The sequence below is a fragment of the Dipteris shenzhenensis genome, chromosome 19 (assembly GCF_047967505.1).
Source record: "Dipteris shenzhenensis isolate YYH24624 ecotype China chromosome 19, Dip_SZ_1.0, whole genome shotgun sequence".
NCBI lineage: Eukaryota > Viridiplantae > Streptophyta > Polypodiopsida > Gleicheniales > Dipteridaceae > Dipteris > Dipteris shenzhenensis.
In genome coordinates this window covers 53,720,507-53,747,476 of record NC_141614.1, presented here as the reverse complement: position 1 = coordinate 53,747,476, position 26,970 = coordinate 53,720,507, and the positions used below count along the sequence as shown (strand labels likewise).

The 26,970-nt window shown below is 45.0% G+C and overlaps 1 protein-coding gene across 1 annotated transcript in view; it reads right to left on the bottom strand.

The window, feature by feature from the left end:
- Positions 1 to 26,970, bottom strand: part of LOC147890643 (protein CANDIDATE G PROTEIN-COUPLED RECEPTOR 2-like) — a 71,364-nt gene that overhangs the window by 16,382 nt on the left and 28,012 nt on the right. The window contains exon 3 of the mRNA XM_087390834.1: positions 9,729 to 9,891. Within this exon, the coding sequence (XP_087246960.1) occupies positions 9,729 to 9,891 (163 nt within the window). The remainder of the gene's footprint in view (positions 1 to 9,728; positions 9,892 to 26,970) is intronic.

Genomic DNA, 26,970 nt, shown 5'->3' with positions numbered 1-26,970 from the left:
AGGCATTTCGCAGTGCCCTAAACTTATCTCCTTTTGGTGATTGATCACTACCTTGTACACCACATTGGCACTACAGGGGGGTGTTAGAATTATTATCATATTCTAGGTAGTGGCCAATGTATTGTAATAATTAGGTTAGGGGCACTTTCCCTCATTGAAGTTTTTTCCCCTAACCTCAGTCCAATCCCTAACTACGGTGAGTGGATAGGATAGGGCTTTGTCACTTAGAAAAAACCCCTCGCTCTTTCTTTTTACTTACTTCATTCCACTATTCTACTCACTACACTTACGTTTGCTCACTCTCACTCTTGCTCTACACTTTTGTTCACATTGCGATGGTCTTCACCATGAGTTCACACCATCTTACTATGGTGCAGACCTTTGCCAAAGGTCGCCATAGCTTACACTTCTTATAGTGCTTAGTGATTAGCTGACAATTCTTATGGTGCTATGGCAATCACATATGATGATAAGATCTTGGGAGCTATTGCATGGGCGGATTCCACAATATGTAGCCATCGATGCAGAATGTCCTCTATCTCCCTTTTCCATCGTGCACATTTTCTGTCACCACGCCCAATTCTTTGCACTTTGCTAGCTATCTAGACTCCTTTATGAACGATGAGCCAGAGCAAGCAAGATTGTTTCTCTGGGTTTTCCTTATTCCACATCTTCTTAAACCTCGTCTCCTACTTTGCAGCCGGGTCTCGCCTCCGGGTCTCGCCTCGGCCATTTCCTATTGAGATGTGAGATTAGGTCCTCTTGGTACTCTAGAATGATAGGAACTAGGCAGCGTTGGTTTTGGCATTCAAAAACGTGATTTTTTTCTTTTTGCCAGTTTTCATAACTAGAAAAGCATTTCTTGCATTCAATTATTTAGAAGTGCATGTTTGCCTGCTTCCACGTTCATTCTTGCATGATTGTTTGTTGAGATCTAGCTTGCTCTTGCTTCCATCAACCTCCTATCCTCACAATCACCCATAGTCACCAAAAACGTTTCAAAACATTATTAAAACAATAGAAAGATTTTGAAACACACAACACCACTTGAGTGAAACCAAGATGCCTCTTTCCCCTACTCTCTTTGGGCTATACATTGATGACTTATGGACACCTTGGGTGGACAAGGGTCAACATTGGCACAAACTATAATCTCTTGTTGTTAATAAGTGTCGATCTGAGATACAACAAAGGAATTACAAAGCTTTATGAAAGAGTTGGGACATGAAGATCAATCTTAGTAAAACCAAGGATATGATCTTCAAAGCCAATGAAGCTTAACTCCAACACCAGTAAGTCACCCCTGCAAGTGAGCCGCTTGGGATAGTTGAGTCCTATGTCTACTTGGGATACATTTTCACAAGCCTCAAGTTCACTACTAACATTGGCATTGCAGGCACACTTGACTATAGGACATGCATCAGTAGTGAGACTCAAGTGACAATGTTTCTAGCACGCGTTCAACACATTGATACAAAATTCCTCCTTTACTAGACTACAGTGCCCGCCACACAACTAGGAATTCATGCACACACATGCATGAGAATTGCTCAAACTGAAATGCCAATCTTGGCTAGAATGAAAGCATACAACTGAAAATGCAGCAATTGAACTGCAAACATACAATGAGCCCCAAATCTAGCAAACCCAAATTGAGGAGGTGAGGAGGGAGAAGCTTCCTAGGAAGCTCCCGAGGGCTTCTCACAAAAGCCAAGGCTTCAGCCCCATCCTTTATGGCGCACTGACACAGTGTGCCCAATCAAAATGCTGCTCTAGATGCAATCTTGCAAGTAAATGGCTGCCCTAGAGTGCATGAGATAGTCAATGAATCTCACTGTGACACATGGAAGGGCGGCCACAAGAGATAGACCAATAGAATGGTGCCATGTGGCAACCATCCCCTTCATCCATGAAGGATGTATGTAGGGGCTTGCCACATCATGTGGTCCCTTAAAATCTCTAACGCTTGTCCATGACATTAGAGCATGGTCCATGGATGTCCTATCCTAGGACCTAAGGTCTACCTACCACTCTTTTTTACCTTTTAATTAACCCTAGTCCAAAATTAGGCTAAGAGTTTCATGACCTAAGTCCATAATTCATAACTTTTTCCAACACTCAGGCTTCACATCCATCAAGCTGGAAAACTTATCTTGCTTAATTCTAGCAAGAGGTTTGGTTAGGATATTAATCACCTATCTCACTATCTTTTCACGTATAAGTTGATGTTGCATCTCAATTTGCTTTGTTTGAGCATGAAACACAAGATCCTTGGCCAATGTAATAGAGCCTTGTATATCGGTCAATAATGAAGTTTGATCTTTTTCAATAATATACCTTTGTAAGACTAGAATATATCAATTTTAGATTTGCTGTTGTTCTAAAGTCCGAAAATCTAGACAAAATAAAAGAGAAAATGAAAGAGAAGAAAAAAGAGGTAACAAAAACTTTTTTGAAAAACAAAAGGAAGACATACTTGGCAAGCAAAGTAATACTTATGTCGCCATCAGTGCCCAAGCATAAGCAGCTATACTGGGTTTCTAAAAACCCACGCAGTCTCTTGGACAAACCTAGTGCTTACTAAAATACGTCAAATAAACAAAACTGAAAAAACAAGAAATAAAGAAGAAAGGAAGAAGGTGACTAAGCAAAATTAAACAAGCAAATCAAGAAACAAAATCTTTTTAAAAAAAGGAATAAAACCTCTCTCTCTCTTATTTAAAACATAAAGAACTAAAAGGACCCCTTACACTTCTGTACTACTTCCTACAAGAAGCAAAATTACACTCCTAACTTAGAAAGCACATGCATACTCAATCAGACTCTCTTTTGAAACTAAGAGAAAAACGGGCTATTCAGCTCCCCGCCTTTTGTTTTAAGCTTATGTTCAATCATTCTAAACATGCCTAAGGCCGATACACCATAAATAAAAGTTCATATCTAAGATTGTGCGTACTTTTTTCATTATTTTTATTGGATTATACCTCTTGTGTATTAGTAAAGTGATAAAATTACTACATTGAGCGATAAAAGACTCCTTAGTTGTGCAAATGCGGGAAAATCTATGGAATTGGGAAGAGACAACTCCATATTTTGCAAAATCAGAAATGTTTGAGTCAATGTGAGGCATTTTTACAATGTGTAAACCACTATATTCAAGTTGTTCACGTTTATCATACATATCAACCTCTAATCCTATGGTAGATTAAGAAAGTCTAAGATCTAAGAAAACACAAGAATTCCCTCTTGAAGTGCAGTTCAATTCACAAGAGTCACGAGGATAGATTCCTTCTTCAAAAGCACAAGCGTCTTTGTACATAAAGTCTTGAAAGTTAGGAACATCTGATACAAATAAATCATCTATAAAATGCCTAACTTGGCTAAGCTTATGTAAAATGATAGGGTAGGTATTGATAGATATAAGACGTTGCATAAACTCAATTTCATAAGTGAAAAGATAAAAGTTTGCTAAAAAGACAGCACAATTAGTGCCCATGGGGATTCCTATAATTTGTTGAAAGAAAGAATCACCTTTGTGATGTAAAGATTATCTAAAAGAAAATCTATCCAAGAGCAAACATCTTCAACACTTACTACCTTTGTGTATCTTCTCTTTTTAGAATCGATGTCATGATCTTTATTTCTTAGCCACCAAAAGTCAAAACATAAATCTGTTTTCTCAACGTTTAGCACTTAGCATCTATCTTTGTCAAATCTCAGCTTGAAAACTTCCGTCATTAGCTTTATGATTCTAAACTTCAGATCTTCCAGCTCGATCTTTGTGTAAAGTGTAGTAAAATCGAAGGTTTGAAGGAGAATAGGAGGCTCTTTTTCCTGAATGCTTCGAGAGGAATTAAAAAACTTTACAACAGAAATCACTCCTACAAAGTCATTTAAAATCCAACTTGAGTGCGAGGGGACACCTGCCTCCTTTAATAAGTCCCTCCACAGTTCATGGACACTAGGGAACATGTCTTTGAAGCAGTAGCTTAGCCATTTAGAGACATCCGTCAAAGTAGTCTCACAAGCAACTGCAATAATCTTGGCTTTTTTGAAGTTTGATCTTTTTGAATATGTCCATTATCATTTAAGATCCTCCTCAACCAAACAGCCTCACAGATTGTGCTAATGGATGCTCCATATTCAGCTTCCGTGGAGGATAAACCAATAGTATTTTGCTTCTTAATGCTCCACGATATCAAGCCAAATCAAAGAAGCAATATCCAAAAGTAGGCCTTCTATCATCTAAGCATCCTGCCCACTAAATCTGGTGGTGGTCAAATATCTTAGGCTACCTACAAGGGACGCTTTTCAGTCCCATAACTTTGGACCTTTGAGAATCTTCTCAAGCTTGAATTCCCAGATGCTATAATTGGTTGCATCTAACCTAGCACTTTCTAAAAAAGTAGGCCTTCTATCATCTGAGCATCTTGCACACTAAATCTGGTGGTGGTCAAATATCTTAGGCTACCTACAAGGGACGCTTTTCAGTCCCATAATTTTCGAGCTTTGAGAATCTTCTCAAGCTTGAATTCCTGGATGCTATAATTGGTTGCATCTAACCTAGCACTTTCTAAAAGGGAACATTCATTGGTCGAACTCATTGTGCCATAACTGGTATATCTTATAAATTGTGTAAGTACAGTGTGTGTTTTAATAGGGCAGATTAATTAAATGAAAGTAATGGCACCCAAGCTAATGATTGATACTTTCTAATTGAAGCACAACTGAACCGGATACCAAATAGAAATATGCTTACTACCTCTATTTGAAGTCAACCAGGAATGATGATGATACTCCCATTCGAACCCAAAAACACCTCCAAGCAACTAGTGCTCTTCTCTCTATGTGAGAGGATAACATGGCATGAGATGATTACACACAAGGGTAGCTCTCAATGACGATGATCGAGTGGCTAAAAAAAGGCCCAATCGGAATCCATCAAACACATGCACTACATGCAATACTTGCATCTGATTGGCTACCCTAGAGTGAGTGAGATGGTGAGTGTATGTGTGACACATGGAAAGGCCACAAGAGGTAGAGTAATGGAATGGTGCCATGTGGCGAGCACCCCCTTCATCCGTGATGGATGTATGTGGAGGCTTGCCACATCATGTGGCCCATTCAAAATCTCTAACCCCTGTCCACGACATAACATTATGGATGTTCTATCCTAGTACCTATGGAGTATCTACCACTATGTTTTACGTTTTAATTAATCCTAACCAATACCCCAAGGATAATTTAGTGACCTAAGTCCATAGTTCATCACTTTTCCAACAAAGAAGCCTTATATGCAAAAACTGTTTTGGGAGTAGATCAGAGAGGAAGCTTCAAGAGAGATTACAGGTCACAATGCTCTCTTGCATGATCTAGGAAACGAGGTGCAAATCCACAAGGTATCACACTTGCAGAGTTTACTATGTACCGATGCTTCGTTTCAAATCACCACATATCTAACCCCAAGCTAAGTAATACGGCTTGACGAACGAGGGTAGACAATGAAGGGAATTTTTATTGTGTATCCAGCTCACCATCAAGGGAGCAGAAGATGAGCAATGATTGTATCATGGGTCACCAAATGGTTCTACCCATGCATGCCAATTGATCACTACTTCCATATCAGGTTTCCCTAAACGCTTCCTTCTTAAGCTTGACACGACAGGGGATTCATTTGGCAATTATTCTCAACAAGCAATGAAATCCATACTCTCTTTAAAAGGATGAGTAGAAGGCAAGGCTTATGGAGGAGGCATGCGGGTGGGCTGGGTTGGGCGGGGCGGGTTGGGCTTGGCATCTATGGCTTGAGTAAATAAGTGCAAAGAGATTCCTCTAAATGGCAAGTCTTGGAAAGGCTTCTAATGCAATTCCTTAAGGTTGTGTGTACCTATGGCAGCCTAGTTGGTAGCCAACTCTTGGCTGTCTTCGCAGTTGTTCAAGGTCTATTTGGGATATAGCTGGCCCTTGAAGGTCACTGCACAAGAGAGACTAGGGGATCTTGCCACCGGATAGCACTTACCTTCACCTGGTTTGCCCCTACTAGACGTGTCACCATAGAATGCTACCTGGTTTGCCTCTCCAATGCAATATACTAGTGAAGAGCAAGGCCTACTAATTCAAGGATGGAAAGAAAGTAAAAGATAAGGATAGATAAATAGACACATTTTTTATCTAATATTGATATAGTGCAGGTTGGTCTGACGCAAAGGAGGGTAGAAATTTTAAAAAAAGAGTGGACAAACATTAGGGAAGAAGGAAAAGTTGAGTACTGCAGTACAAAGAACGAAAGAAAGAAAGAAAATTTATTAAAGTCTTTGGAAGACCTATGGGTCTATGAGACTGTGAAAATCCTGATACAACAAGCTGTGGTATAGCTGGGATATAGCTGGCCCTTGAAGGTCACTGCACAAGAGAGACTAGGGGATCTTACCACCGGATAGCACTTACCTTCACCTGGTTTTCCCCTACTAGACGTGTCACCATAGAATGCTACCTGGTTTGCCTCCCCAATGCAATATACTAGTGAAGAGCAAGGCCTACTAATTCAAGGATGGAAAGAAAGGAAAAGATAAGAATAAACACAGTTTTGATCTAATATTGATATAGTGCAGGTTGGTCTGACGCAAAGGAGGGTAGAAATTTAAAAAAAAGAGTGGACAAACATAAGGGAACAAGGGAAAGTTGAACGCTGGAGTAGAAAGAAAGAAAGAATTATTAAAGTCTTTGGAAGACCTATGGGTCTATGAGACTGTGAAAATCCTGATACAACAAGCTGTGGTATAGCTGGGATATAGCTGGCCCTTGAAGGTCACTGCACAAGAGAGACTAGGGGATCTTGCCACCGGATAGCACTTACCTTCACCTGGTTTGCCCCTACTAGACGTGTCACCATAGAATGCTACCTGGTTTGCCTCTCCAATGCAATATACTAGTGAAGAGCAAGGCCTACTAATTCAAGGATGGAAGAAAGGAAAAGATAAGGATAGATAATTTGACCTAATATTGATATAGTGCAGGTTGGTCTGACGCAAAGAAGGGTAGAAATTTTAAAAAAAGAGTGGACAAACATAAGGGAAGAAGGAAAAGTTGAGTACTGGAGTAGAAAGAAAGAAAGAAAGAAAGAAAGAAATTTTATTAAAGTCTTCGGAAGACCTGTGGGTCTATGAGACTGTGAAAATCTAGATACAACAAGCTGTGGTAGTGGAGCAACTAAACGAGCATCCATAACAATGCAAAATGCAAAAATGCAGAATGGAAGTTCTAAGTCCTAAGTACAACATAGTCATGTCGATGGTCGACTATATATCAATCTCAGCATCATCATCAATATCATCATCATCATCGGCAGCAGCAAGATATCAGGACGGATGAGGCAGTGGAGGCATGAAGGCGGCAATAGAGTGCTGCGGCCACTCAGAGGTGCGGTCCTGGCATGTCTCCTGGTCGTAGCTCTGCATCCCTCTCCCTAGGTAGTCGCTCTGCTCTGCCGCTCTTGATGCGAAGTCTGTGTGAAGAGACCTAGAACTCCCAAGAGAGATCCTCAGCGAGTGGGGTAGGTGAATCTGCTTGTATCCTGGTGGGTCAATGAAACCCTCCGTTGTGATATGTAAGAAGTGATCACTGTAGAAGCTAAGCTTCATTGGGAGTTCACTCGGTCCCAAGTAGGTCCGAGATGTATGTAGCTATAGTAGATCCTCGTGAATAACCTACATGAGAACTTGTAGCCGCTCCACACGGGCCCACTCTGTATCCGACAAGTCTGCCCCCCAACAAGGGCTGCCGTACATCCCCACTGGACGAACCAAGGAGTCAAAAAGCAACCCCTTGGTACGTGGATCCTGAAAGTGCGAGCAGAAGCACTACCTCTTTAGTCTGGCCAGTGAAGCATACCCTCTGCTAAAGCGTGCCTGCATCGCGGGTCTCATAGTGAAGCTGGGTCCGGAGAAGATAACCCGAAGATAAGTGTATGATGAAACTATCTCAACAGGTGACCCCTCAAATGTGAATTGCTCCTGACGCATGATGGCTCGAGATGTATTGAAGATCATGACCTTGGTTTTACCCAGGTTGACCTTCAATCATGAGACTTATAAAAGCACTGTAGTGCATCTAGGTTTCTCTAGAGCCCCTCTGCTGAGGAAGACAAGAGAGCCACGTCATCTGCGTAGAGCAATATCTGGATCAGCGTGCCCGCAAGAGAGCAACCTACACTCCCCTGTGTCTGCATTCACTGTCTCAAGCTCGTCAATGTAGAGGCCAAACAAGGTAGGCGACAAAGGACACCCTTTGTTGACCCCAATAGTGCTCATGATCTCGTCTGTCCACCCGGATCTTGCCCGAACTCTGCCTAAAACTCTCTCGTAAAGCGCCATGACAGCCCAAATGATCTCCTGGTCATAACCCAAGTCCTGTAGGCACCGTATGAGGCGGGCTCTCGGAACCGTATCAAATGCCTTACGGAAATCCACAAAGCAACAATAAACCCTCTGCTTCCGTGACCTCACCTCCTCAATGATACATCTGAGCGTGAGAATGTGGTCCATGGTTCCATGATCACGATGCGAGATGTGAAGACATGGGATCCCATGATGTAATCAACAACACTGGAACCCCCCCCATATGGAAAGCATGTGAAACCACCTGAGGCGGGCCATCTGTCAAGACCATTATAGATAATGAGATCATGTATCCTGCCGAGGTCTAATAGGGCCTACCCATAAGATGAGAATGGACCTCACCTGTCAGCCGAAACCCATAGGATACCTGCCTCAAGGTCAATATCTGGCAGCAGAGTGGAATCATCTCTGAAGTCAAGAAGTGGTACCTGACGGACCCTTGTCCTCGCGTTGAAGTCCCCCACTAGGAGGACTTCTCTGCGGCTAGAGAAGTCAACGATGGACTGATAAAGAGCAGCAAATGGGGATGTCTCATCATCACCTCGGATATCTCTGGCAAAGTGGAAGGTCTCAGAGGGGAAGTAGCAAACTGCGACAAACAAATCCCGCCTGTCCATGTGTCGGATCTGGATCCAAAGAAATCTGGAATGTGTATCTCTCTACTCTACTGAAATGGTCCCCAGAAGTGTGGATCTGAAAAGGACTGTAACTCCACCTGAACCTCGAACTCCTCCTGTATCCCTCGTCTCATCTCTGTAGACAGACTCCCATGTATATCTGCTGACTATTGAAAGAGGGCGCTCTGGACTCTAATGTGTCTCTATATAAAAGACTATGTAGAGGGAGAATGAGCAAGTGAGGGATTCAAGGCTACAAGAGTAGACAATAGGAGTAGAAAAGTATGTAAATAATCAAAATGTCCCCCTTTACCGGAAGGTTAGTCTTGTATAACTGCCCTTAAAGTTAAAACTAATCATGACTAGTTTCCCCTCCATTACAATACACATGCACACATGTACGTGTATTTGTGTGCATTTGTGTGCATGTATGCACATAGGCATGCAATCATGTGCCTACACATGCATATAGCAAGTTATGAATATGTACAATGAAAGCATTATGGGAAAGGACAAAGAAATTGAATGCATATGCTGGTTGAACTAAGCATACCATAGTCATAAAACAAGTTCATTACGAAAATTAAATAGAAAACGTAGGCATACTTATAAGCCTTGTTAAAACCATCCATATACTAATTCCTAGAGGCAAATAATTTCTCCAATCACAAATACTCCAACATAGCATTATTCACCAAAAATCACAATATACCTGGTAATCTGTCCCGCCACTTAGTGTGAGGCAATATGAGGATAAAAAGATAGGCTCCCACAAAAAGCATACTCCTAATTAGCCAAAAAGTCCACTTTCTATGATCTCCATGTTCCTCTCTAGTGAGAAAAAGAGGCACACCAAGTCCAAAGATGTAAAGTGCCTAGAACAACAATCGTAGAAGAATCTTAAAACTTGAGTGTCTCATAAAAATCACATGAAAATATGATACATACTCTCATACACATAGCCGTGTCTTTTAATAAAATGAACAATCTCAAAGAGTTTCCAAATAAACTAGACCAATATGTAGAGCATTGTAATAACAAGGTCCACATAGCACAAATGTAATTATAATTTCAAAGAATGCACAAATATGTGTGGGTGTATGGATATGTATGCGCAAGAGCATGTGTTTACTATTGTCTACACCCATTGTTGGGCACTAATGACAACGGTGGGCATGTCATAGTAGCCACACCTTGCTATGCATGGTAGAGTTTAGGGCTGAGACTGACTCTCATGAGGTTGAAATTACACTATTGTTTGCTTTTAGAGGATGAGTTAGGGCATGATCCTACACGCACGCGCACATGTTTGCATGCACGCAATGCCGTGAGTTCTAATCGCGAATAAAAAGTTTTGTTGAATGCTTTCAAGACCACTTTTTTGCAAAAACTTCTTTTTGAATACTTATTATCAATCCTCGAAGTATTTCACTACAAAAAATAGAACACCCTAGGTTTTCAGACATATGGCTACTCCTCTATATGATGGGAAACACATGAGGAGAAAGAGCATGATCAATTAGCTTCACTTAAACAAAGGATTCTCAAATTCTCCATAGGAATGAAATGTAAATGATTGTCCCTTTTATAAGAATAGGGATATCTCCCTTTGGCAGTAAAAGCATGGACATGCTTTCAAATAACAATCCTCCCTCCCTCCGCCCCCCCCCCCCCCTCTCTCTCTCTCTCTCTCTCTCGCCAGATGAGCAGAAATCGAGATTCTCTAGAACCTCTAAGTGAGCACAGCAATCCGGAAGTTCTATTGGAAGGGCAAATTCTCTTTTGTCACAGGTGGAAAAATGGACAGCTCACCTGAGAAAAAGACCAGAGGGGAGAAGAAGAGAAAGTACAGCTCTATATGGATGAGTACTCAGAAGATTATCAATCACTGATCAACACACCAAAACATACCTTGCCACAATGAAAGAAATCCAAAAATGCGGGATACAGATATTGAGAGCTTGCCGAAAAAAATAGCGGAAAACAATGATGAAATCATGCGTAGATTGCGCGCCTCTATGGAAGAGGAGATCAGCAAGTGGAAGACTGAAATGCAAGTACAGCTGGGGATTCAAATAGGTGAAATGCATGAAGAAATGACTTGCACGGTGGATGCTAAGACCAGCCAATATGCCCTAAAGATAAAGGATCTGGAAGCTAAGGTTATCAGCCTACAAGCAGAAAATGAGGCTTTAAAGGCACGCACTCAAATGGAATAAGGTGAGCTCCAGCCACTTTTGAATGAGGAGCTGAGAATGGTCAAGAAACAAATGAAAACTTACAAGCACTAGAAGGGAAAGGGACAAATGGATGCAAAGCACTTGAGAAATTTCAAAGCAGAGAATGCCAAACTCAAGAAAGATATAGCTGCCTTACAAGCCAACATGCAAGGGAAACATGCAGAAATTACTCGGCAAATAAATGAGGGTAAGTAAAAAATGGAGTGAACTGAAGTGGTCAAGCAGGGCACATCAGCCTCAAAAAAGGAATTTACCTCGGATGCCCTAGAGGAGGAAAAAAGAAGACAGCATAAAGCATTGAATGTCCTGGTTAGAGAGCTACCAATGGGCAACACCCCGGTGGCATATGCCAAGGCACTGATCACCAAGATGGGTGTCAACCTCACCTTCGAAGGAGCATGGAGAGTAGGCAAGGATGACACACCATCGAGACCTATGGTTGTGAGATTCGGAACATCAGCAGATAGGTCCACTTTTATGAGCATGAGGGCACCTTTGAAGGGGACAAGGACATATCTGCATCATAGAGAAGGGATGGTTGGGCTTATGGCAGCAAAGCACGAAGGGAAGTGGGCTGTATATAGAGATGGCAAAGTCATCATAAGAAAAAGGGCAGAAAGGGAGGAAAGAGAAGAAAGGGATGCAGGCAGCATATGACGGTGTCGTACTTGATAGGATGGTACCACAAAGCAGAGTAAAGATTGCTGTATGGAACTGCAATGGAACTCTTTGGTCTGACCCAGGAGGCTTCTCAGAGACATACTTGGGTGAAGACATCATTTTCTACACCGAGACACACGAGAGGCCAGAGAGAGGACTGCCTTCAGTAACAGGGTACACATGGGAGTCAACTTATAGGAAAGCATTGAGGAGAGATACTGGAATCCGAGGTTCAGAAGGTGTAGCTGTACTCTGCAGATCACACCTGAGACCACTCATATCTGTGACGCGTAGAGAGGAACATGCACGACACATGTGGATTCAGATCCAGCCACAAGATGCACAGGCCATTTTCATTGCGGTGTGCTACTTTCCCCCTAATAAATCATCATATGTTCATGAGGTCACCACCAAGGGGCACAGACCATATGAGACAATATATGATGACATTATGCAGTTCTCTAGGCAAGGGGAGATTCTCCTATTGGGTGATTTCAATGCATAGACGGGGAGCAGACAAGTTAACCTGCTTGATTGACCCTCTCAAAGTACCCGAGATTGGCCCAACAGAGCTCGGGATGGTGAGGCAATTCACAAGATATGGCAAACGCCTACTTGAGATAGAAGCAGTACATGATCTGATCATATAACGGCCGTCTCAGATGGCCATCATCCAGAGGGTTCAATTGCTTCCCACATGGAGGGGGGACGAGCACAGCGGACACTTGTAAGGGGTTCCACAGCCTTTGTGACACATGTACATGACCTCATGGTCCCTTCCCCCTCACTTGGTGCAGACCACTTCTATTTGTCATTTAGCATGCCGACCACCACGCCTGCAGCAAGACGGGACCTGCCGGCCTCCACTTGTATTCAGACACACTTTGACCATGCCAATGTATATGAGCCACTCATGAGTTACCGACCCACCTGGGAGATGATGCAGACCTTGCCCATGGCTCAAACACTTTGGTCTCAGTGGTACGGGATGCCGCTATCAGGTCTTCTCCCACGACTCACTCTACAGCCCGATCCCCAACCGGGAAGATGCCCCAGAATCCATGGTTTGATGACGAGTACCAGGAGATGAGATCTTACATCATACAATAGCAAACTATGGGACATTGACAAAGCTAGAGGCACATCGGATCTATCGATGCTTGACACAGTGTAAGAGGCAACCATTCCTTTCACGCAAGATGGACCTGCCTAAGGCAAGATCACCTATTCCCATCACATACCCTGATGTGTGGCACATTTATGCAACATCCCTTTATGACGTCCCGATGCAGACACCATTTGATATGTCCGCCCTTCCAAGACCCAGCACTTGCGAGCTGTTCACAGCACAAAATGTGCGAGCTGCATTGCGCCAGCTCCACAATCGGAGAGCCCACAACCATGAGGGGTTACGCACTAAGCACTTCGCACATGGACAAGAGGTCTTGGCCCCAATCGTAGCACAAATGATACTAGAAACTACCACACACTCATGATTGGTCATACACTAGCCAAGATCTATGGGTCACTACTAGATAGAGAGATCATCTCCTACATGGAGGCACACGGACAATGGGCATTGAGGTAGGTTAGATTTGGGAGACAGCATTCCACTCTTGATCACATCTTCATGCCGTGGGCAGTCATCGAGGAGGCAAGTTCGAGATCCCAAAACGTATGTGCTTGTTTTGTAGACTTTTGGAAGGCCTTCAATACAGTTCCACGATCCCGCATGATCGGACGACTTCAGGAAATGCAGATCCCAAGAGTCATGATTTGGGGATTGATAAGATGATATGAGTCAGTCAGAGGGAGAGTACGCACCCCTGGAGGCCTGTAAGATCGGATTGAGAGCACAATAGGGGTGAAGGAAGGATGCCTCTCTCACCAACATTATATGTGCTATACATTAAAGAGCCTAGGAGGGGAGGGGACACTGTTGGCTGATTTGATGATACATATGCAAATGACATAGTCCTATCTTCTTCCGCAGTACTAGGCATACAGAGACACCTGGAGGGCCTAGAGGTGTTTTGCAAAGAGAGAGACCTGATAGTCAACCTTGGCAAGACCAAGGTCATGATCTTCAACACCTCACGGCAATGCTTCATTGACATAGCTTCACAGGACATGACTTACACAAGGGCGGGGACCTCTGGCCCATTTAGAGAGGTTAAGCTTTCAGGCACATGTCCAGGACCTTCCAATGGTCACTTCTATTCACAAGGTTTGGACGTTACCAAGAGGGAGATTACCGAGACTAGCGCTAGAGTCATCTATACAACTAGCTAGAAATAAATAAAGAAAGAAAGTTCATTAAAGTCTTCAGAAGACCGATTGGTCTATGAGACTGTGGAAAAACTTGATACAATGAGATGTGGTAGTGGAGCTACTAAATGAGCATCCACACCAATGCAGAATGCAAAAAATGCAAAATGGCAGTGCTAAGTCCTAAGTACAACATAGTATAACATAGTCATGTCGATAGGCGACTATATCAATCTCAGCATCAATCATCACCATCATCATCATTAGCAACAGCAGCAAGACATCAGGATGGATGAGGCAGTGGAGGCATGAGGTCAACAATAGAGCGTTGTCGGCCCCTCAAGGGTACAGTCCTAGTACATCTCTTGGTCATAAGAAACAAGAAGGGGATGTCCTCAAGTATGATCTGTGTGTCAACCCTTTGTCTGAGCTGTCGGGTCACAGGCTCCGGGTCACGGTCATGTCGAGGTCTCATCTCGTGGGGGTCTATGTGATCTGGCTTAAAGAACTTCGTGATAGAGCTCTGAGAGGTATCAATCGAGAAAGAAGTATGCTCCTGTCTCGAAACAAGGGGATGTCCCCAAGTATGATCTGTGTGTCAACCCTCTGTCTACGCTGTCGGGTCACAGGCTCCGGGTCACGGTCATGTCGAGGTCTCGTCTTGTGGGGGTCTATGTGATCTGGCTGAAAGAACTCCGTGATAGAGCTCTGAGAGGTATCAATCAAGGAAGAAGTCTGTTCCTGTCTCTGTGCTCGAAGTATCCTCTCACGGTGTCTAAGCACCTCATGAATGAAACCAGCCAAACACCGCTGGTCTAGGTAGGAGAGGAAATGGGCCAAAACCCCTTAACTATCTCTGAAGAGGCAGTAGAAACGCCTTCGGATATCATAGTAAACATATGCGCCTCTCCCTAGGTAGCCGCTCTGCTCTGCCGCTCTCGATACGAAGTCTGTGTGAAGAGACCCGGAACTGCCCAAGAGAGATCCTCAGCGAGTGGGGTAGGTGAATCTGCGTATATCCTGGTGGATCAATGAAACCCTCCGCTGTGATATGTAAGAAGTGATCTCTGTAGAAGCCCAGCTTCAGTGGACACTCGGGCCCAACCAAGTCCGGAATGTGTGTAGCTGTAGTAGATCCTCACGGATAACCTGGTTGACCTCGTGTGATAGGAGGGGAGAGAACGGAGCATCCATGTTGTACTCGAATGGAGGTAGTCTATCCATGTGGAGCCCTAGTCCCGCAAACCATCTCTCTGTGCGTGCATACCAGCACCTCTGGTCTCCCCTTGCTGCAAGTGCCATAGAAGAGGACAGTGCTAGCCATGGTATCCTACTACGCCCGGATGTGTAATCCCCATACTCCCTGACTCGGTACAAATACGTAATGACCTGAACTGCAGCATCTAGCTGTAATGGGGGTGACCCAAAATCCGCCCAAATGATCTGGTGAGGAATGGATGGCTTACCACGGATCATCCATGATAACATGAGAACATGTAGCCGCTCCACCCTGACCCACTCTGTATCCGACAAGTCTGGCCCCCAGCATGGACTGCCATACATCCCTGTTGGGCAAACCAAGGAGCCAAAAAGCAAACCTTGGGTCCATGGATCCTGAAAATGAGAGCGGAAGCACTGTCTCTCTAGTCTAGCCAATGAAGCATATCCTCTGCTCAGGCGTGCATGCATCGCGGGTCTCATAGTGAAGATAGGTCCGGAAAAGAGGATCCTATGATGAAACTACCTCGACAGGGGACCCATCAAATGCGAACTGCTCCTGGCGCATGATGGCTCGAGATGTATTGAAGATTATAACCTTGGTTTTACCCAAGTTGACCTTCAAATCATGAAACTCACAAAAGGACTGTAGTACGTCAAGGTGTCTCTGGCCTCTCTGTTGAGTAAGACAAGAGAGCCACATCATCTGCGTAAAGAAATATCCGGATCAGCGTGCCCGTGAGAGAGCAACCCACCCCCCTGTGTCTGCATCACTGTCTCGAGCTCGTCAATGTAGAGGCCAAACAAGGTAGGTAATAATGAACACCCTTGTTTGACCTCGATAGTGCTCATGATCTCCTCTATCCATCCAGATCCTGTCCGGACTCTGCTTGAAACTCGCTCATAAAGGCCATGACAGCCCAAATGATCTCCTCGTCGTAACCCAAATCCTGTAAGCGTCGTATGAGGCGGGCTCTCGGGACCGTGTCAAATGCCTTACAGAAATTCAAAAAGCAATAGTAAACCCTCTGCTTTCGTGCCCTCACCTCCTCGATGATACATCTGAGCGCGATAATGTGGTCCATGGTCCCATGATCACGCCTGAAACCAGCCTGTCCTGTTGCTCTAAGTCCTCGACACTCTGCAAATCTGCTGACCTCAGAATCAAGTACTGATGCATAAATCTTGGACATGACATGTCCAATCATAATGGTCATGTAGTTCTCCGAGCTCATGGAATCCCCTGCCTTGTGAATGGGTGAGATAGTATTAATGGTCTAGGTGCGTGGAAACCCCAAGCAAACCGCTTCATTAAATAGCTTTGCTAAGATCGGGGCTAGGAGGTTAATCCCATATGCAATGAACACAGTGCATAGTCCCCCATGACCCTTCGCTCGGCCATTATGAAGTTTCATTACAGCGTCCTTTACCCCCCCTAGTGAAGAGAATGCAGGATGTGGGGCGTGGCATATGTGATAGGTTAGGAACTGGCTGATTTGGGATATCATAGAGTGTGCGTGCATAATCAAACCACACTCGAGTGTCAATGAGTGGTGAGGGGGACCGTCCCTCTAGAAATCTCCGCCAAAAGTCCTTAGAGTTGTTACTGAACAGAATGTTCAGTAGCTCCTCCTCGTTTCGGCGCACAAAGTCAAGTTTCTTCCTGCGTACCAATCGACGGTACTCGCGTAGCGTCTCTGGTTCGCTTGGAAGACTATTTTTTGTTTCGAATCTGAGATGACGGCGTAAAGCCTTACACTCATCATCGTACCATCTATTACAGGGTACGGTCCCAGGTGGTGGTGGGTGGGTGGAGCGGGTGGTGTGGGGAAAGGCGTGAAGAGCAGCCTCGTGTAGTGAGCGGGTGACTAGGGCATGTTAGAATTATTGATAAATTCTAGGTAGTGACCAATGTAAAGTCAATAAGTGGGTTAGGGGCACTTTTCCCTCATTTACAGGTTTTTTCCCCTAACCACAGTTAGACAAAACCTTATCCCCCCTTTGTATTGCTTTACTTCATTCTATTGCATATTCGACGTTTTGCACTCTCTCTCTTGCTTCCTGCTCTCTCTCCCATTTCTATCATTTGGTATCAGAGCAGGACAACCTCTCGAGCCTTGCCAAGCTCACCTCCCTGTCCAAGCTCCTCTTGCAAGTTGAGCTGCCCAACATTCTGCTGCTGAGCCGTACAAACAACGCTCAGCCCACGCTGTCATCGTCTGTACAACAGTTCCTACCATTCCGTATAGAGCACGCAGGTCTTAGTATGTGAAGGACTAATCGTCCATACGACTGACGCAATCGTCCGTACACCTACATCATCCCATTCGTACGTAGCCCGTACAACGTACGGCTATTTGTATGTACTTGATCTATATGAAAAAAGATCCGATCTTGCATTATCAGTTAGCACTCCCACTGCTGCGATGCAGAATGTGGAGTTATGGCATGCCAGGTATGGGCACATGAGCTATGGCAGCTTAATGACACTTCAGAGGCATTATATGGTTGATGCATTGCGTCCTTTGGAGTCGCCTCCTTCTCATGCATGTGAAGGTTGCATCCTTGGCAAGATGCATAGACTTCCCTTCAAGAAGGATGGTGCAGTGAAAGCTACACGAAAAATTACAGCTTATTCACAGTGATGTCTGCGGTCCCATGAGGACACCTGCTTTTGGGGGTTATCTCTATTTAGCATTTTGTTCCCCTGCTGAAACTCAGAATTTACAGCAACCTCCTCCAGATCCACATGTCTGGATTCAGCCACCGGCTCATTTAGTACCACCTCAGGGTGTGGATGAAGTTGTCAGGCAAGAAATTCAAGAGATACACGCAGCCAAAACAGTCCCGAATTGGTTGCTTCAGACTCTCAGGGAGAGTAAGCTTGAGGCTCCATTGCCTGGCAGGACTCGTAGTGCAGTAAGGCACGCAGGGGGGGCTCTTTCAGTTGAGACAACTTATGCAGGGGCTCTTCTTGATTAAGAGGAGCCTCACTCTTTTGAAGAAGCAAAGGATAATGTGCATTGGATGCAAGCCATGCATAATGAGTTGCAATCCATAGAGAAAAATCAGACGTGGGCTGTTGTGGATTTGCCACCAAGTAAGCATGCCATTGGTACAAAATGGGTTTTCAAGGTCAAACAGAACCCCAATGGGTCCATTGACAGGTACAAAGCAAGGCTGGTTGCCAAGGGATATATATGCTCAGCAAAAGGGCATTGATTATGAGGAGACATTTGCTCCTACATCCAGGATGACAACCATAAGAACTGTTATTGGCATGGCTGCACATTTGGATTGGAAAGTCCATCAATTGGACATAGAAACAGCATTTTTAAATGGAGACTTGTTGGAAGAGGTGTATGTTAAACCACCTCCAGGCTTTGCGGTATCAGATGATGCACGTAAGGTATGCAAGCTGAATAAAGCTTTATATGGGCTGAAACAGGCTCCCCGTGCTTGGTATGCAAAGATAGATGCCTTTCTGTCCAGCAAGGGTTTCAGCAATAGTCCAATTGAAAGCACCCTATACATCAAGAAGGATGGGGGGGAAATCTTGGTCATCATTCTTTATGTAGATGACCTACTGCTCACAAGGCCAAATGGTGATAAAATTGCAGATTTCAAGGCTGAATTGCGAGCCACTTTTGACATCTCAGATTTGGGCATGCTACATTATTATTTTGGGATCCAATTCATTCAAGAGAGACGTGGTATCATTATGTCTCAATCCAAGTATGTTCAAAAACTCTTGGATAGATTCAGGATGCAAGATTGCAAGCCTATAGCTACTCCCATGGAGCCTTACAATGTATGATGCAGGAGAATCTGTAGATGCCACACTCTACAGTCAGGCGGTTGGATGCCTCATATATATGAAGAAATGGAGCAGCAAGCACTCTCTTTGGTGTTTTCAGTCAGAAAGTTTCGCTCCTAAGCGTCCTACATCGTCAGTGTGGACAGCATCAAGGTCTCGGTATTGGTCGGCGTTGCCTCTCAGGTCTTTGGGTCTGCTATACGTGTGCACAGTCAACTCCTTCATCTTTCATTGGAGGGTCCTTCTCCGATTCTCACTAATAGTCAGAGTACTATAGGAGTGGCAAAGAATCCTGTGTTTCATGCTCGCATGAAGCACATTGAGGTTCACTATCATGTCAGAGAGAAGTTGCATGCAGGAGAGATCAGTATGATCTATGTGTCAAGACATGACAATGTAAAAAGCACTTCCACGTGAGAAGTTTGAGGCATTTCGCAGTGCCCTAAACTTATCTCCTTTTGGTGATTGATCATTTCCTTGTACACGACATTGGCACTGCAAGGGGGTGTTAGAATTATTGATAAATTCTAGGCAGTGACCAATGTAAAGTTAATAAGTGGGTTAGGGGCACTTTTCCCTCATTTAGAGGTTTTTCCCCCTAACCACAGTTAGTTCACTAACTACGGTTAGTGAAGGATAAGGTTTGTCACTTAGACAAAACCTTATCCCCCCTTTGTATTGCTTTACTTCATTCTATTGCATATTCGACGTTATGCACTCTCTCTCTCTTGCTTCCTGCTCTCTCTCCCATTTCTATCAGGGCAACACGATCCTCTAATAGGGGCATAAAGTCAAGGTATGCGAGAAGTATCTACAGACGGTCAGAGTAAGTAGGTGAGTGATCGCGATCAAAGCGTATATCATGGTAGGTGGAGTAAGAACTCAACGGGGTAGAAAGTGTTGTGCGACGGGGGGTAGAAATGCTAAAGAAAAGATAGGTATGATCAGCCCCTGGAGGGAGAGGTGCTACAGTAAAGTCAGTGATGTGAGATGTGAAGGCAGGGGATCCCATGATGTAGTCCACAACACTGAAGCCTCCCCATGTGGAAAGCACGTGAAGCCACCTAATGCGGGCCATCTATCAAGACCATTATAAATAATGAGATCATGCATCCTGCTGAGGTCTAATAGGGCCTGTGCATAAGATGTGAATGGTCCTCGTCTATCAGCCGAAACTCGTAGCATACCTGCCTCCTCAAGGTCAATGTCTCGCAGTAGAGTGCAATCATCTCTGAAGTCGAGGAGTGGTGCCTAACGAGCGCCTATCCTCACGTTGAAGTCCCAACTAGGAGAACTTCTCCGCGGCTAGAGAATTCAACAATGGACTGATAAAGAGCAGCAAATGGGGATGTCTCATCCTCCCCTCAAATATTTCTGGCAAAGCGGGAGGTCTCAGGGGGGAAGTAGCAAGCTGCAATAAGAAGATCCCGGCTGTCCATGTGCCAAATCCGGATCCAGAGAAACTTGGAATGTGTATCTCTCTACTCCACTGAGATGACCCCCAAACTGCGACGACTCCTGACCCTCGAACCCCTCCTATATCCCTCGTTTCATCTCTGAAGGCAGACTCCCATGTATACCCGCTGACTACTGATAGTGAGCGCTCTGGACTCTAATGTGTCTCTGTATAAAAGACTATGTCGTGACCTGTATGGCTTGGTATGCATGCCCTAGGCCTCATTTCATATCCAACATTCAGCCAAAGCAGGAGCAGACAGGAGCAGCCAGAAGCCACTCCCTTGGGCCTCACACTGGGGGTGAAGGAGAGTGGAAGGTGAGCTGCAGACTGAGTTCCCTAGAGGCTGGACCTTGGCTGTCTTCTAGGGCAGCAAGGTGTTGTGATCATCATATTCTCTGGAGCAGCCAACCACCAGCAGATTGAAGCAGCAGGAGGACCTTCTTTGGGCCTACATCTAGGAGGTGAAGGAGGCACATAGAAGCTGCAGACAAAGCTGAGAAAGGGCTGCCTACCTAGGCTGATCTACAGGCAGTAAGGTAGAGAGAACCATTCTGGACGGAAAGTCTACAAACGCTCGAGGTGGAGCACGCGGGCTCGAGTCTAGAGATAGCCAGCAGATAGGAGAAGTACCTTGTGGTAAGATCAGAGGACCACACCATTGGTGGGACTCTAGATCTCTCTCTTTTGTATTGTGTCCATAGCTTTGGACGGAAATATATTATTTTGGTGGTTTCTCTATCTGGCTGGTTCATTGTCTATTGATGAGTCCGCACATCTATTTTAGGCACATAAGTTAAGAAGTTTGTGATTCCACACCCCACACCACACTGTGTGAGCTCCTGGGCTATTCCATCAGTCTTCCACTGTGCGTACCCTCTGTTGGGTTATTTCTAACATTCAAGCCCTTGATAGGCTGTCACAATATTTATCACTATGGGCAGATTTTCTTTGGCAGACTTTGGTTGCGCATTTTGCATCTCAGGAAGGGATTTTACATGTTTAGTTTGCTGTGTTTTTTAGTTTATCTGGCAAAAATGGCTTAGAACAACCCCAATGAGGTGTTTGGACGAGGGTAAGTTGGATGTCACCAACTACTCCTTGTGGAGTTTTATGGTTCGCAACATCTTGGTTGGCAGATATCTTTGGGATTATGTCAATGGAGATGAAGCAAGGCCAGATTCTGTGGCTACACCTGTCACTCCTACAGGGGTAGAGGTCAAAATGCAGCACAAGTAACTGGAGCTGCTGCTCCAATGGCTCCCACAGCAGAGCAAAAAAGATGGGATTCTAGGGATGCACAAGCTCTATCAGTGATTTCTCTTTCTGTCAAGAGGTTCATTATTCCTCACATTCGGTCATGCAAGACCTCAAAGGCAGCTTGGGAGACATTAGAGAGTATGTTTGCAGCAAGAAATGATGCCAGAGTTTCCATCCTAAAGAGAGAGCTTTCTCATATGCATATGGATGAGGGAGATTCCATGAATCCTGACCTCACAAAACTTCAGAATTTGAGGGAGCGGTTGCTGAATATTGATGAAGTTATTCCGGATTGAGAGATGATCACTGTCACGATCTGTGACGTATTCCTTTCTCTTTCTAGACTTATGGATGGTTTAATGAATGGACACTTGTGGAAGGGTATGACCTTTCGACGGGACACTTCCTAATGAGGCATAACCCTTCACAAGAGACATTCCTATTGTAATGTACCCTCTCATCAAGGGTCACACCCTTCACAAGGGGTACACACCTCTTCATGCACATACCCTTTGGAGTACACACCTTTTCATGTGTGACTCTTCACTCTCTATATAAGAGAGGCCCAATTGTATGGATGACATATCACATCCACCCTACAGATATTCAAGCAATACAAATATTCCTTGTTCTCTGCTATCTCAGTCTCTTTTTTGTTCCTTAGCACATTTCTAAATATAATAAATCTAGGATTTCTTACAGTGGTATCAGAGCAAAATTCGCTCCTGCCTGTAGGAAATGCCCCCCACCTTCTAGCGCTGATCTGATACATTTTTGCCGCTAGAAGGACATCCGTGCACATTGTGCATGGAAGAGATGGAGAGGATGAGCGTAAAATTTTTAAACGCCTACCCGGCCTAAAGTCATCCTGGCCTCTCCATCTCCCTCACATCACAAGTTGATGTGAATGGACACGACCAAAATCGTGTCCTTTCAGGTGCTTGGGCTGTCCCAAAACCAAGGGACGCACCTTTTCCACCATGGGACACACCTTTTGGTGACGAGTCTCGACTCCTCACTCATGGGACATACCCCATCGTGGGCAAAAGGACATACCTATTCATGCAGGGTCGCACCCCTTTTAACAATAGGGACATATCCCCTCATGAACAGGTGCACCTATTCCAAGGGTCACACCCCTTCGAATAGGCACACCTCCTAGGCCCCAAGTACCTACAAAAGGGTACCTAGAGGGGTAAAAAAGGGAAAAAAATTAAACCCATCCCCTACCCCTAGGTTTACCCTAGCTACCCTAGGGTTAACTAAACCCCCAAATTAATTTTTGGGCAACTAACCCATTGGGCAGCCCCCAACGAAAAGAGGCAAACCTCTTTATTGCACCGTACGGATCTCGAGACAGCCTGCGCAGCCAGCCGTACAGCCCTGCGTAGCCATTCCGTACATCCCTGCGCAGCCAGCCATACAGCCAACCGTACAGCCAGCCGTATTCCCTGCTCGGTGCCAGCCCTGCATGCGCGATCACGCTACAGCCCTGCTCGCTGCCAGCCCCTGCCTCGCCATTCACGCTGCCAGCCCTGTTTGCTGCCAGCCCTTGCCTCGCCATTTTCGCTGCCAGCCCTGCATCGCTAGTTTGCTGACAGCCCCCTCGCTATTTGCAGCCCTAGCCTTGCCCATTGCGGCCCTGGTTACCTGCCATTTCCTGACAGCCTGCAGCCCTCCCCTTGTTTCGCCATCTTTTCCTGCCAAATCAGCACCAGTTGCAGCTCCTCGCACGATGAAGACAGCCTGTTGACAGCCCGGACCAGACAAGTATCGAGCACTCCTCGCAAACCATTGCACCATGGATCTCCGGACACCGACTTGCAGCCTTCTTCTACGCAATAACTTGGCAGATTAAAGTATTGCCAGGTGGAGTCTTTCCAATCTGCTTTTTAAGGATTCTCTTTAACAAAATACAGCAAATGAAAGAATCCACATTAAAGCATGGAAACCCCTGGTAATTCACCCGGCCTTTCAAGGACACCTCAGGCATCTGCTACTACACAATATCGTGTTCAAATTGCACAGCCAGCCCATTTTGGAGCCTTTGCATCTTGGGTCTTCTGTGTCACGTGCCCTCCGAGTGACTTGGACCACATCCTCTACCTTCTGCGTGAGGCACCTCAGTTACATTATTTCCTCAACACAGTACAGGTTGTGTTCCACGAGACACGAAGATATCCGGAACACGATATTCCTCAGGAGTTTGCTGTTAATTTTTGGAGAGAATTTTACCCTTCCCCTTCGGCATCTCCTAGGTACTCTCCACCTCCTTCAGCTCCCAGATATCCTCCTCTACAGGTTGTACCTTCTCCAAGTCAGTATTTACCCTCCGAAGGCACTCCCTCTCCTGGATATCCTCCACTTCCGACAGCAGCTCCTTACCCTTTTTCAGATCCGTGGACTCTGCTACCCACCCCTGTCCTATCACGAGCAGTAACACCATTTTCAGAATCTCCAGTGTTACCTCAGACAGGACCTCCCTTACCAGATTTCCATGGGTGGTTCCATCCTGCCTCGCCTGCCCCCTCCAATATGAGCAACCTCAGGGAGCAGCCCGAATCCTCTTCCAGGAATGGTACAAACTAGAGCGCAAGTTCGCGCTTTTCTCACAGGGATTTCCGACATGTCACACCGCTCGCGTGAAGCCTCTCCAGAGATTAAAGAATCAAGTCCCAAAAAGACCCCTGAAGGCAACGTCCAAGGTGAATCACTATTGCAACTTCAAATATCTCAGCTTCAGGACAGCATCTCCGACTTGGTTCAAAAAGTTCAACAACTTCAAGATTCTCGAAGTCCAGCACATACAGAGGACGTGACGCAACCCGACGACGATGCGGACTCTTTCCCACCAGAGGTAGAAAACACTGAACTACGTGCCCTCTACCGATTACTTCAAGCTTCCAAAACTAAAAGACTTGACGTCAAACTTCCGGAAGCCTACACTGGTCAACGCAATCGCCGAACTGTTGACCAATGGCTCGCTAAAATGCGCATGTATTTTGACACTGTTGACCTCACGGAAGGCAAAAAGATCGCCTTGGCAGCCTCCCTCCTGAAGGATATAGCATTTCTATGGTGGCAAAGACGCTTAAAGGACGGAAAAAGTGTGTTAACATGGGAACATTTTGAACACGTGCTCCGTAAGCAGTTTGTACTTGCCAATGCGGACTTCCAAGCACGTTCAAAACTCCGACAGTTGGAGCAAACGGGTTCCTTGTCTTCCTATATCTCTCAGTTCACCACATTGGTGCTGGAGATTGATGGTTTAACTGAGGATGATCGCCTTCATGCTTTCATCTCAGGCCTAAATCCCTCGTTACGCATTGATGTTCTTAAAGCAAACATCACCACCACAGATGGCGCTATTGCTTACGCAAAGCGCATTACAGATTTCCTAAACACAGGGAAGCAGAGTGCTAATCGCACACAGAACTCTCCTATGGCCAAAGGTGCTCGCCCTCAAGATAACACCAGGTTTCGAAAAAACTTCGGTAATCAAGGTCAGCGACAGTCTCAAGATCCCCAGAAGCCTCAGAAATCATTTGCTAGATTCCAACAGAAGCACTCCCCCAAGGATCGTGTTTCTTCTTCTTCACAAAGTCATTACCGACATCCCCAACATAAGGGTGCGGCCACTGACAAGAAGAACAACTCCAGCACAAAAGGACTTTGTACCATCTGTACAGGCGACCATAGATGGTTCGATTGTCCCAAGCGACCAAAGCAAAATTCCAATATGGAACCTAGCACTTCCCAAAAAGAAGATGCTACCTCAGCACAAGACAAGAAAGGCAAAGCTGTTCGAATGGCGAATACCATCCACCTGAGCCTTGCCAGCAACCCCGAACCTTCCCTGGCTACTCAAGTACTTTGTGTTCAAGGATCGATTCGTGGAACAACGGTCACCATCCTCATCGATAGTGGCTGTTCTCATAATTTCCTAGCCAGTTCTGTGGTCGATAAACTTCGGTTGACCACCAGTCCTAGTCTCGTGGACTATCAGATTGAACTCGCAAATAGAACAACTTTCTTGTGCACAACCAGGATCAAAAACTTGTCTTTTCGCATCCAACATTATACGGACAAGTTGAACTTCGACATTATGCCTCTTTCTCGGTACGATGTCATACTCGGACAACAGTGGCTCTACGACTATGATCCATCAATCAGTTTTCGCAGCCATACTATCCAGTTTGTCCACTAGGGAAAACTTATTGAGCTAACTGGTTCTAGGGATTCTCCTTCAACCCTAGTTGCCTCTGCCCTACAAGTAAAGAAGTGGGTTCGTAAACGCCAAGCAAAGACTTCACTTCTGTTGGTTACGGCAGTAGAGGAGACACCAACAAAGGATCCTCCTGAATACCTCAACCAACCTTTTTTCCAGCCTTACCTGGACCTTTTTCCACAGGAATTGCCAAAGCAGTTACCACCTCGACGACCAGTGGATCACCCAATTGAACTTATTCCCGGCAGTAATCCACCGTCGAAACCTCCTTATCGGGTTTCTTACACTCAAAATGAAGAAATCAAAAGACACGTCACCGAGCTACTCGACAAAGGTCACATTCGGCCCAGTCGCAGCCCTTTCGGATCTCCTGTACTACTTGTGGAAAAAAAGAACAAGTCTATGCGCCTCTGCATCGACTACCGAGCCCTCAACAAGCTCACTATCAAAAACAAGTATCCATTGCCTCGCATTGATGACCTCTTCGATCAACTTCTACATGCAACACAATTCTCCAAGATTGATCTTCGTTCAGGTTATCATCAAATACGCATACGAGAAGGCGATGAGTACAAGACAGCTTTTCGAACAAAGTATGGACACTATGAATGTTTGGTCATGCCTTTTGGGTTAAACAATGCCCCGGCCACATTCATGACATTAATGAACGACATCTTCAGGCCTTTCCTCGATAAGTTCGTCATCGTTTACCTCGATGACATCCTCGTTTTCAGCAGATCCCTACTTGAGCATAAACAACATCTTCACCAAGTTTTTAAAGTTCTCCGCGCAAATTCTCTCTACATC